Below are 12,011 nucleotides of genomic sequence, written 5' to 3'. Positions count from 1 at the left end.
AAAAAGACGAAATCTCCTAGGACCTGTGATATAGTACTACTTCACTTCTGATTACGGGAAATTGCATTGTGTACTGGAGTCAGTGTTATTAATTGTACTGAACTTGGAGTTTCCGCACTGGGGCCTTCACACAAGCCAATCATGATTCGCCAAAGATGACCAGCAGCTGCTGTCATTCCTGTAATGTGCTCCTTCATAAATAAGCTCAAGAACAGGTATGTTACTAATCACATTCCTAAAACCCCAAGTCACAGACCACTTTCTGCAAAACTCAAGGGGAAAACTCTTAAATGGGCTATGTAAAAATGTAAAACATTTTACACAGACAGATAAAATTAGACAAGAAGAGAGAAAGACTAAAAGAAAACATGCTACTCATTATGTGACATTTTGGAAGCCAAGTTTATGTTTAGTTTGAATAGGAGAGCTAAGCCCTTGCATGTGTGTGGTTTTGATAGTGGCTACGATATACTTTCATAAGTGAAAATGAAAAGTCCAGGAAAGTTGTGCTAAGACTCTGAAAATCCTCATAAATGATAAAAAGTTAGATCTCTGACCTGAGAGGCACTGAACTTATTTAACAGAAAAAAAAAAATCTGGGTTGGGCGCAGTGGCTCACGCCTGCAATCCCAGCACTTTGGGAGGCCAAGACGGCTAGATCACGAGGTCAGGAGATCAAGACCATCCTGGCTAACACAGTGAAACCCCGTCTCTACTAAAAATACAAAAAATTAGCTGGCGTGGTGGCGGTCGCCTGTAGCCCCAGCTACTCGGGAGGCTGAGGCAGGAGAGTGGCATGAACCTGGGAGGCGGAGCTTGCAGTGAGCCGAGATGGCGCCACTGCACTCCAGTCTGGGTGACAGAGCAAGACTCTGTCTCAGAAAAAAAAACCTACCAGCACATGTTCAATCTATTTTTCACATAGTTTATTAGTGCTCTATTCCGTTTAACCTAGTTTGAACATTCATCCAGAAATTGAAAAAAAAAAAAAAAAGGTCAGTTTGATGATGGCAAATTTCATCAAATAAAGCACTTGCTTTAGGAAAACTCACACAAAAATTATCTTGTCCAGATCTGTCTTAATAATTCAAAACTTAGCAAGCAAAATCCTAAAAATCCAAATCTGGGTGCAGGGAAATCAAGAGGTTTCTTTCCCTGACTGTTTTTGCAGTTGAAAACCTTACTTTGCCAAAAAGTATTTCCAAAATGGAAATATTTGGTTTCAATTATCATGGTTGAAATGCATGCACATCTGCTTCAGGCAGCAGTGATGCCCAAAACTTTTTACAGAATTTTCTATCCCTGACTTCTAAGGTTTAGGGAGGACTAAGTGACTTGCCACTGGGAACAGAAAAAAGGTGAGGTTGCTCAACACTTGCTCTTCCCTGGGTCTTGCCAGCATTTAACCTGACATTAGAAAACTCAACATTTAAAGTGTACTGGCTTTCAAAGTCTTGTCTCCTCAGAAAATATTCTCAATCTATTGTTTCTGGATCAAGGGTAAATAGATGAGCTCCTTTGGCTCAGAAGTTCCCTGAGGTCCAGGAACAGGCTCTCCTTCATAAACACCAGCCAGTAAGAATCATCCTCTAAGGACACCTCACACAAAATCACGGCACAGTGCCCGGTACATGGTGCCCGTCTCAAGCAGGAGCATCTCTGTGCTTCTGATGAAGAAAATAATCACGATTTTAAGAAAAATAGACAATTAATTTCCCCTTTTTATGATGCTTCTTCCAAAGTTGTGCTGCTCTGTAACTCTTGCAGATCTGCCACAGTCTGGGCCTGAATGTTTTTTTATTGTGGTAAAATAGATGTAATATAAAATGTATAATTTTAACCATTTTTAAGTACAGTCATACTGTTGTACAACCATCACCACCATCCATCTCCAGAATTCTTTCATCTTCCCAAACTGAAACTCTCTATCCATTAAACAATAACTTCCCCATTCCTCCCTCCCTCCAGCCCCTGGCAACCATTTTACTTTCTGTCTCTATGAATCTGACTAACCATTTATTTTGAAATTTTACTTTAAGCTATCCACAAGGCTGATTTCCAGAACTGAAATAAAATCGCAATTGCAAGGACAACTGCCATTTGTGATATCTATCTTCTCTACATACCCACTCACACGGACACAATTTATCACTGTAATAGCTAACAGCCAGAGACCCTTTCCCTTTGCAAAACAGAAGACAAAATCACCTTCGTCTGACTGGTCAAGCCACAGTGACTCTCCCACAGAGGGAACTGGGGAAGACTTAGTATCATAAGTTCCAGGAGAGACCTGGAAATCTAGAAAGATACAGCAAAGGTTAGTGCAAATTCACAAGTTCTTCTTGAGATTTTGGCCTGAACAAACATGTATCCACCCCATGGTTCCAAATCACTGAGGCAACTAGATGCCACAGGTTGTCTATAAAAAGAAGGATTAAGGTAGATCTTGGTGACACCTAAAAGAAGAAATGTCAAGCCCTATGGGGTAACTTACTATACGGAGATAGTTTTAGGTAAGAAGCAAGATGATAAGCTCCCTCATTTCCTCATGGAAATGGTTCTATATAATCTGCTTTGGATGATAAACAGAGAGAGGTCCTAAAATACGCCTTGGTTAGTAACCCAGCAGCGAGGTATAGGCTACAACATAGCAATAGGTGGATACCAATGATAATAGCAACTACCATCTACTGAGTACTCACTCTGTGCCTAAAAAACTTTACTAGGTACCTTACACATATTGTATCATTTAATATTCACAACAGCTCTATGAAGTATAAGTACTGTTATTATTCCCTTTACACAGAAGAGAAAAATCAGTTCTGAAAACAGTGTGACACACTCAAGGTCACACTGTAAAGTAGATTCACCACTAGGTCTAAGTTACTCCAAAGCCCATGCTTTTAATTAATAGCCTTTCAAGGTACAAAGTATTTTCATACCCTCATGGCAAAGAAAAAAAATTGTTCATTAGCATTCTCTTGGTTGAAATTTTGTAATGCTTAAAAACAGCCCCGATTAAGACTCAGCAGGTTAAGTGTGGAACAAGCACCAGATTCAGGATCCCTCCAGTCTCTGGAGGTTGGACATGTGATCCTAGGCAAGTCACTCAGCTTCTCCGGACCTCAATTTCCCAGGGAACTTGCAAAACAAGGCTACTTCCCTCTGTTCTCCCCCCTACCTCAAAGCATTCCATGGAGTCAGTTATCCATGCTAAGATAATAAGGCCGATATCCAAAGATGAACCTATTGGCCAAAGGCTTCAGTCTCTTCTCTCACCAACTTTCTTTTTAGTTATCAGAGCCTCACACAAAGGTTATTAGTTAATCAGCTAATAACTATTCAGGACCTGCTATTTGTGTACCCACACAGTAGTCAATGGGCATATGTAGAAGTACAAGGTACTAGCCTTGCCCTTGAGGACCTGTCTCCAAGTTTGGGGACTGCTAAGATAGATGAAATAAAAGCACTAAAAGATCTGGTGGGCCTATTATTCAGTGTCCAACTATGAGATACAAACTAGAGGGATTAGAATTCAGAAGAACATCAGCCAGGACTAGAAAAGCTGAGTTTCCAAGATAAAGTAGAATTTTAGAATAACCTTGATAGATAACTTTTGCAAAATTAGAAGGGAAAGACATCCAGCAAAAGAAACTCTGGGAGCTAAGGATATGAGGCTAGATGAAGTAATGTATAGGATGGGTGATCATGAAAGAGATCAATAGAATTGTTAGTAGGTTTATGAGTGAGCAGTGGGAATGGGAACAGGAGTTGGAGTTCAGAAGACTTGAATGCCTGGCATAGTAAGCCGGGCTTGAGGCAGGAACAAAAGGTATGATCTGGGTGACCTGGTGAACATTGGAAGCTGCTCGGTTTGGATTTCTTGTCTACCATCTGCCTTCAGCAGAGGAAAAGTACAAGAACATGTGCAACCTGGTGTTCTAAAGCCATAGACATCAGCCATCCCAGCAGAGAGGCCCCAGGACAGGGGCAGGGACTCATTACATTTCTGAACACAGAACTGGGAACACAGTGCCCAAAACCGTTTGATCCGCTGCTAGTAGTCTCACACTGATCTCTCAACCCCAGTTACACCACAGATCAAGCAAATAGGCATGGCCCAGAATTTCTAAACCTTCATCACATCAGCCCCATTCTCTGCCACTACCAGATCAATGGAACACTGTTTTGGGGACCAAAGACACTGCACACCTCTGCCCCACACTTAGGAAACAGGCCTTCATATGTTCTGCTACCCAGCAGGCCACATGCAGTTCAACACTAAACTCCTGTTGCAAAGAGCACCCAGAAAGATGATGCACCAGCAGCACAGTGAGTCCCAGGCTCTTCCTGTGGGAGTCATCAAGAAACACAATTCCCAGGGCCTCTACAGACAAAAGAATGAGATGACACTCAACCATCATGCCAGTTCTAATAGGGTCTAGAGATGTTCAATGGCATCACTGAGCTCTGTGAGACGCAGAAGTCACAACAACTCATGAAAAGGAAAGTGTTCATTGAGATATTCTCTAGTGTTGACTTAGTTGAGCCTATTATTGTTAACCAGATAGTTACTGTCTGCATCAAACTGGCAACCTGGAGCAGCAGCCTTCCCCTCAGTGGTGCACTGCCATGGCCGGACCCCTCCCTGCAGTGTTCTCTCCTCGGATAAAATGGCAAGCCCTGTACTCTACCAACTGCAGACCAAAGAATGAAGAGGTTGGCACTCAAGAGATATTTTACTTCATAGACAGAGGAATGTCACCTCTGCACTGCACTGAGCACCTTCACAATGAAAGATTCAGATCTTCAGATAACAATTTAAAAATTTAGATGTGTGTGCCTGCGAGGATCTAACTGCCTCGCTAGTTAGATCCAGCTCAGCAAAAGTACTTGAAATCTTTTCTGCTGGTTCGTATTTCAAAAGAAACCCCTGATGGAGGAAGCACAGACCTTCCAGTATAACTCATAAACTTTTCAATACAAATATGAAACTCAGTTCAGAGCAAGTGTCATCTGACTGGATTTCTCTCCTTCATCCCTGAATGTGTGTGTATACAGGCATACACGGCGTGCCTGCGCGCACACACACACACACAGCCATCAGCATGGCATGCTTGCTGAAGATTCGAGCACTCCTGCGTGAAAATGCAAGTACACTATGTCAGGCCAGCCCCACTATGACATCAAAAACCCCCCACCAAAGAAAAAACACCCCGGGAAAGTAGCCAGGAAAGGGAAACGCCTCCTTGAAACAGCCTGAGAAAGGCAATCTAATTCAGCCTGTGCTGAAACTATTCCCGAACACCAGCCAGGAAGTCCCTTCTTTCAGGGTGCTCCGCTGCCTAGCAAACCCAGACCTGCCTTTGCGGAAGCCAGATCTCTGGAGATTCAAGCCCTGGAATGGGTGGTTTGGAAAGCGGCTTTCCTGCTCTTGCTCTGCCGCCCTTTGAGATCCATCAGTGGCCAGGTCTTCCAACCCTGCCTAGCCAATGCAAACACAAAAGCTGGTGGCTGTATCGCAAGCACACATTTACTTATATACACACACAACACAGCACACACTTATACATACATACCTTTCACCCTCCATTGTGTGAGGCCCAGTCAGGGTGGTAGCCGCTGAACTGTGTGCATGCACCCGGGGATCCTAGTTCTGTTCTTGATTCTCCCAGCAGACCAGTGGGAGATCTGATCAGCAACAGTGATTCAGCATGGCTGCAAGTGAAACCTCCTCCCTTCTCAATCCTCCTTCCTCTGACTTACTCGCAGCAGCTTCTACCGCAAAAGCAGCAGCAGCAGAAAATGTCTTACCCAGAGCTCCCTGCAGCCCTTTCAGCTGCTAAAAGCAGCAACCCACTTGCTCCCCCTCCCCCGCAGGCTTGCTGCTCCTTGGTCTCCTAGGAACGGCAGCTCCAGCGACCCAGGTGCACTGCCACCTTTCCAGCTGCCTCTGCATCTGCCCAGGCATCCCCAGCCCAGGCGATTAGCCCGCCCCTGGGGCTCCTGCCTCCTCTGTCTAGGCTGCAAAGAATCAGGCAGTTCGTCACTAGCCCGAGAAATACTGGACCCTACACCCTCCCCTGCCCCCATAGGCTATGAGTCTGTCAGCCTGGCCAGATTGCTGGAATGAGGAGGCCCCTCTGTGGCCTGCAGTGGAGTTTATCATCCACCTGGGGAAATTCACTTGTAGGTCACAGTTTATGTTCCAAATCCTCCTCCCAAATTCTATAATAGCTCTGAGTGTCTGATAGATGGGGAGAAGTTAAGGAAAAAGCACCTGACAGAAGTGAGATGAACACAGAGAGAAATTAAAAGAATACAGAGAGAAATTGGAAAATTAGTCGAAAAAGAGAGGTAGTACAAATAGGTGAAACTAAAACAAACCCTATTTTACTCCAAGAGGCCAAAGACTACTGCAGTAAAGCTACCACAATGAATACTAAAATATCTTAGCACAATCCTAAAATATCTTCCTAAAATCTGTCATATTGGAATTTAACTTAAGCTGTGGCTCCAACTAGTAAGTCTCCCACTGAACCCCCATATCCAGCCAAAGATCTTTCACATCCTGTAATCTCCAGCTGCTAAGCTTCGATTTAGACTAATTTAACTCTCCCTGCCTGGAAAGGCTTCTCCAATCCCAGTCCTTTAGTCTTTCTGGGAGGCTATTCAAAATCCCATGTCTTCATAAAACCTTCCCTAATCGTACCAATGACAGCCAATCACCACCAAAATAGCTACAAACTATACTGTCCTGTATTGTCATCTCACACCTAATATACTGTCTTGGCTAATTCATTATTTATAAATCTTCTTTCCCAAACTAAAACATAATCTTGTGGAAGGCAGGAGGCCAGTCTGTATATCCTAGCCACAGAGGCTTAGAGGTAACTGGGGCAATCAGCCGCAAAAAGTGGTACAGAAGCTACCCTAATGCCTCAGAAAAATCAGCTATGAGCATCTCTCTTCTGGGACCCCTCAAGACACCCCTGGGCTTTTCCAAATCTGTACCAGCTCTCACTGGGTGAGTGACTTTCCTGAGTAGTGTTCTCCACACTCTGGACCTCATGCTCAGCTACTCATTCACAATATAGGGTCAGACCAGACAGTCTTTAGAGTCCCTTTCAGCTCCAAAATCACAGGATTCTAAAAATGTTTTAAATGGTCTGTTTTTCTTCTCAGAGTAATCTGTATGATTGTTTAAGAAGAAATACTAGGCTCTAATGTTTTGTAGGGGGCTTCAAGGAGGATAACATGATGTAGGTGAAAGTATGAAGAGACGTTCAGTAAATCTATCATTCTTATCATTTTAACCTATTAAATGTCTTCACTACTACAAAGCTCTGAAACCACAGAAGGAAGAGAGAAACACTGGGGTGACAGAAAGTAAAAGTAACTAATACTTTATATAGCCTCCTGAACTCAAACTGGCTACAGGGTTATTCTCAAAGATTACCTCCCCTGGCACCTCAGCGTTCTCTTAGACGAGGCCATTACTCACACTCACTCTTTCTCAAGTGAGAAGAGGCCTGGATAATTTCATTTACACCCCACAGGGCTGTATCTTCACTTCTTCCTTTCACAACAATACCCCTCCTATCTTGTTCCCTCTATGTCCCTTCCTCCTCTAATCAGCCTTGTGGCCCTGCTCCAGATATTTCCTCTTGAGGTCAATCACAGGGACCACAAAAAACTGAACATCACAAATAAGGAAACTGAATCTCGGAATCCGTGCCAGAGTTCAGACATCCACCAGGAAGACAACTGGGTGATTCATAAAAGGGACATAAGAAAGAGATAACTCCTTTGCACATACCCACGTTTACATATTCGCCTTACAGGAAGGTGAGGAAATGCCACATCTAATACACCAGACAGAAAGAAAAAAGATCCGAAAAGGAAATATGTAAGGGTTGTGGGTATTCAAGTTTCAGAATACAACTATTAAGAGCCAATATAAAAACCCTGCAAAATTTCCCTGCAACCCACTTTTGCCATGCTAACCAATATCATTATAATGTATGTGTCAAAATCATACTACTACACCTTCATACTTTATTCACCACTCACGATTCACGGGAAGTAGACAGTATAGAGAACACTCAGAAGAGGCCATTTAGAAAAGAAAGCTCATCTTAAGCAAAAAGAACAAAGCTGGAGGCACCACATTAACTGACTTCAAACTATACTACAAGGCGATAGTAACCAAATCAGTATGGTATTGGTATAAAAACAGACACATAGACCAATGGAACAGAAAAGAGAACCCAGAAATAAAGCTGTTCACCTACAACCAACTGATTTTCAACAAAGTCAACAAAAATAAGCAATAGGGAAAGGACTTCCTATTCAATAAATGATACTGGGATAACTGGCTATCCGCATGCAGAAGAATGAAACTGGACCCTATCACCATATATAAAAATTAACTCAGCCAGGTGCAGTGGCTCATGCCTGTAATCCCAACACTTTGGGAGGCCAAGGCAGGCAGATCACCTGAGGTCAAGAGTTTGAGACCAGCCTGGCCAACCTGGCAAAACCCCATCTTTACTAAAAATACTAAAATTAGTCAGGTGTGGTGGCATGTGCCTGTAGTCTCAGCTACTTGGGAGCCTGAGGAAGGAGGATCATTTGAACCTGGAGGTTACAGTGAGCTGAGATTGCACCACTGCACTCCAGCCTGGGTGACAGAGCGAGACTCTGTCTCAAAAAATAAAATAAAATAAAATAAAATAAACTCAAGATGGAGTAAACAATTAAATGTAAGACCTAAAACTATTAAAATCCCAGGAAAAACACCTAGGAAATACCCTTCTAGACACTGACCTTGGCAAAGAAGTTACGACTAAGTCCTCAAAAGCAATTGCAGCAAAAGCAAAAATTGACAAGTAGGACCTAATTAAACTAAAGAGCTTCTGTATAGCAAAAGAAACTATCAACAGAGTAAACAGTGTACGGAATGGGAGAAAACATTCATAAACTGCATCTGACAAAGGTCTAATATGCAGAATCTATAAGGAATTGAACTCAACAAGCAAAAAACATATAAATCCATTTTTAAAAGTGGGCAATGGACATGAACAGACGTTTCTCAAAAGAAGACACACAAACAGCCAACAAACATGAAAAAATGCTCGTCATCACTACTCACCAGAGAAATGCAAATCAAAACCACAATGAGATACCATCTCATCTTACACCAGTCAAAATGACTATTACTAAAAAGTCAAAAAATAACAGATGTTGTCAAGGCTGTGGAGGAAAGGGAATGCTTATACACTGCTGGTGAATGTAAATTAGTTCAGCTACTATGGAAGGCAGTCTGGAGACTTCTCAAAGAACTAACCACCTTTTGACCCAGCAATCCCATTACTACGTATATGCTCAAAAGAAAATAAACCATTCTACTAAAAAGGCACACACACTTGTATGTTCATCGCAGCACTATTCAAAATAGCAAAGACAAAAAATCAAGTTAGGTGCCCATCAATGGTGGACTCAATAAAGAATGTGTGGTGTATATACGCCATGGAATACTACACGATCATAAAAAAGAACAAAATCATGTCCTTTGTGGCAACATGAAAGCAGTGAGAGGCCATTATTCTATGTGAATTAATGCAGAAACAGAAAACCAAATGTCACATGTCCTCACTTATAAGTGGGAGCTAAACACTGGGCACATATGGACATGAAAATGGGAACAATAGATACTGGGGACTACTAGAGGATGGAGGGAGGGAAAAGGGGTGATATGATTTGGATGTTGGTAAGATCCAAATCTCATGCTGGAATGTAATCCTCAGTGTTAGAGTTGGAGATAGGGCCTAGTAGGAGGTAACTGGGTCATAGGGGCAGATCACTCATAATAGTTTCACGCTGTCCCCAAAATAATGAGTGAGTTCTCACTCTGAGTTCATTCAAGACCTGGTTGTTTAAAAGTGTGTGGCACCCTCCTCCTCACTCTTGCCTCTGCTCTCATCATGTGATATACCAGCTCCCCCTTTGCCTTCCACCATGATTGTGAGCTTCCTGAGGCTTCCGCAGAAGCAGATGCCAGCACGCTTCCTGTACAGCCTGCAGAGCCATGAGCCAATTAAACCTCTTTTCTTTATAAATTACCCAGCCTCAGGTATTTCTTTATAGCAACACAATAATCGCCTAATACAAGGAGCAAGCCTTAAAAGGTAGTTGAAAAGCTACCTATTGGGTACCATGCTTGTTACCTAGGTGACAGGATCATTCATACCCCAATCAGCATCATGCAAGATACCCATGTAACAAACCTGTACATGTACCCCTTGATCTAAAATTAAAGTTGAAATTTAAAAAAAAAAAAATAGGGAAGAAAGGTTATCTAGCAAAACCAGGGACACAGCTGAGTCAGGAAGCAGTCTCCAGACTCCTAGCACAAAGTTCCTACCCCCAATATTTTCCAGTTTCAGAGATACATTTTACATTTTCTACCTTATTATCCAAATGTTCTCTGGACCACAGCCTGAACCTGTTTGCTCTAGGCTAATTTTCCTGACTGGACTTCAGATTAAGGACAGTTGCTGTTGGAGTCTTGCAGTAGAGGAGAGTCAAAAGAATGAAAGTGGTATCTGTCTGGAGAAAAAGGTACCATCATCAGATTGCCCAGCAATAATAGTGTCTTAGTCCAGCGGGCCCCAACCTTTTTGGCACCAGGGATCAGTTTCATGGAAGGCAACTTTTCCAAGGATGGGGGTGGGGGGTCAGGGGGAATGACGGTTCAGGATGAAACTGTTCCACCCCAGATCATCAGGCATTAGATAGCTTCTCAAGGAGCGCACAACCTAGATCCCTTGCATGCACAGTTCACAATAGGATTCATGCTCCTAGGTGAATCTAATGCCACTGCTGAGCTGACAGGAGAGAGAGGTCAGGTGGTCATGCTCACCTACAGCTGCTCACCTCCTGCTGTGTATTCCAGTTCTTAACAGGCCACGGACCAGTACCGGTTGTGATCTGGGGACCCCCGTCTTAGCCCAGTCCTTCCCACACCCCACCCTTCTTCTACAGCTTATCAAAAGTCCCCAGTGGCCCCAGATCTCTACCCCAAAACAATTTATTCAGTTATCTACACCAACTTTGTTTAGAATCATTCAGCTCTTACGTGGCTTAGGAAGAAACCATGTTGGGAGGAGAAACTTCTTTAAGCTGGGTTTTATCTAGAAAGTTCTCTCTTCCATACTCTATCTCTGTACAGGGAGCCAGTACAGTTTATCTGAAGACAGCTGAGCCAATCATTCTTCCTTGTAAATGCCCTTTTTCTTTTCTCGCCTTTACCCTCCTTCTCCAGGACATCAGTTCCTCACATTTGCAGGCACCATAACACAGTACAATGGTCCCACACCTAGCTGTGCATCAGAAACATCTGCCCAGCTGGTTAAAATGGTAGGTGTCAGATCAATAGGCATGAAGAAAGTTTTAGGGTTATAGAAATGTTCCATATCTTGACTGTGGTAATACCTGCACAACTATATACAAGTACTGCATTTCATTAAACTATATACTTAAAAAGGGTTTATTTTATGCAAATTATACCTCAATAAATCTGGAAAAATGAAAAAACACTGCAGGGTCCAGCTCTTCCTCACACCCATAGAATTAGAGCATGAGGAACAGGAATTGTTAAAAATTTTTTCCTTTAGTTTTAGAGACAGGGTCTCTCTATGTTGCCCAGACTGGACTCAAACTCCTTGGGCTCAAGCAATGCTCTCACCTCAGCCTCCCAAAATGCTGGGATGGACAAGTGTGAGCTACTGCACCCACTGGGAACAGGAATTTTAATGAACTTCATAGGTGACTCTAATGCACAGCTGGATGCAAACATCACCTGAACAGTGAAAAGAGCCCAGACCATTAAAATCAGACAGGGCAAGGTCCAAATGTATTTACCAGAAACATGACCCTAGGCAAGTTACAAGCTTCGATTTTCTCATCAAAAAAAGGTGAGAATAGCACCTACTTCACAGCGTTGTTAG

General features: G+C 42.8%; 1 protein-coding gene across 7 annotated transcripts in view; it reads right to left on the bottom strand.

The window, feature by feature from the left end:
• KLHL3 (kelch like family member 3) overlaps positions 1 to 12,011 on the bottom strand; it is a 283,454-nt gene that overhangs the window by 113,623 nt on the left and 157,820 nt on the right. For 3 of the 7 annotated variants that reach the window (XR_004430048.1, XM_033181124.1, XM_033181129.1), the window contains exon 1: positions 5,580 to 6,100. The exons of the other annotated variants lie outside the window; for them this stretch is intronic. Coding sequence is in view for 2 of the 3 variants with exons in the window: in XM_033181124.1 (XP_033037015.1) it covers positions 5,580 to 5,593 (14 nt within the window). In the remaining variant the exon portion in view is untranslated. Of the gene's footprint in view, positions 1 to 5,579; positions 6,101 to 12,011 lie in introns of those variants that run through there. 7 annotated transcript variants of the gene reach the window in all.

Source organism: Trachypithecus francoisi, unplaced genomic scaffold (assembly GCF_009764315.1).
Source record: "Trachypithecus francoisi isolate TF-2019V2 unplaced genomic scaffold, Tfra_2.0 Lachesis_group2, whole genome shotgun sequence".
Classification (NCBI taxonomy): domain Eukaryota; kingdom Metazoa; phylum Chordata; class Mammalia; order Primates; family Cercopithecidae; genus Trachypithecus; species Trachypithecus francoisi.
Note: the sequence above shows the minus strand (reverse complement) of the source record. Positions and strands in the feature narration are given on the sequence as shown.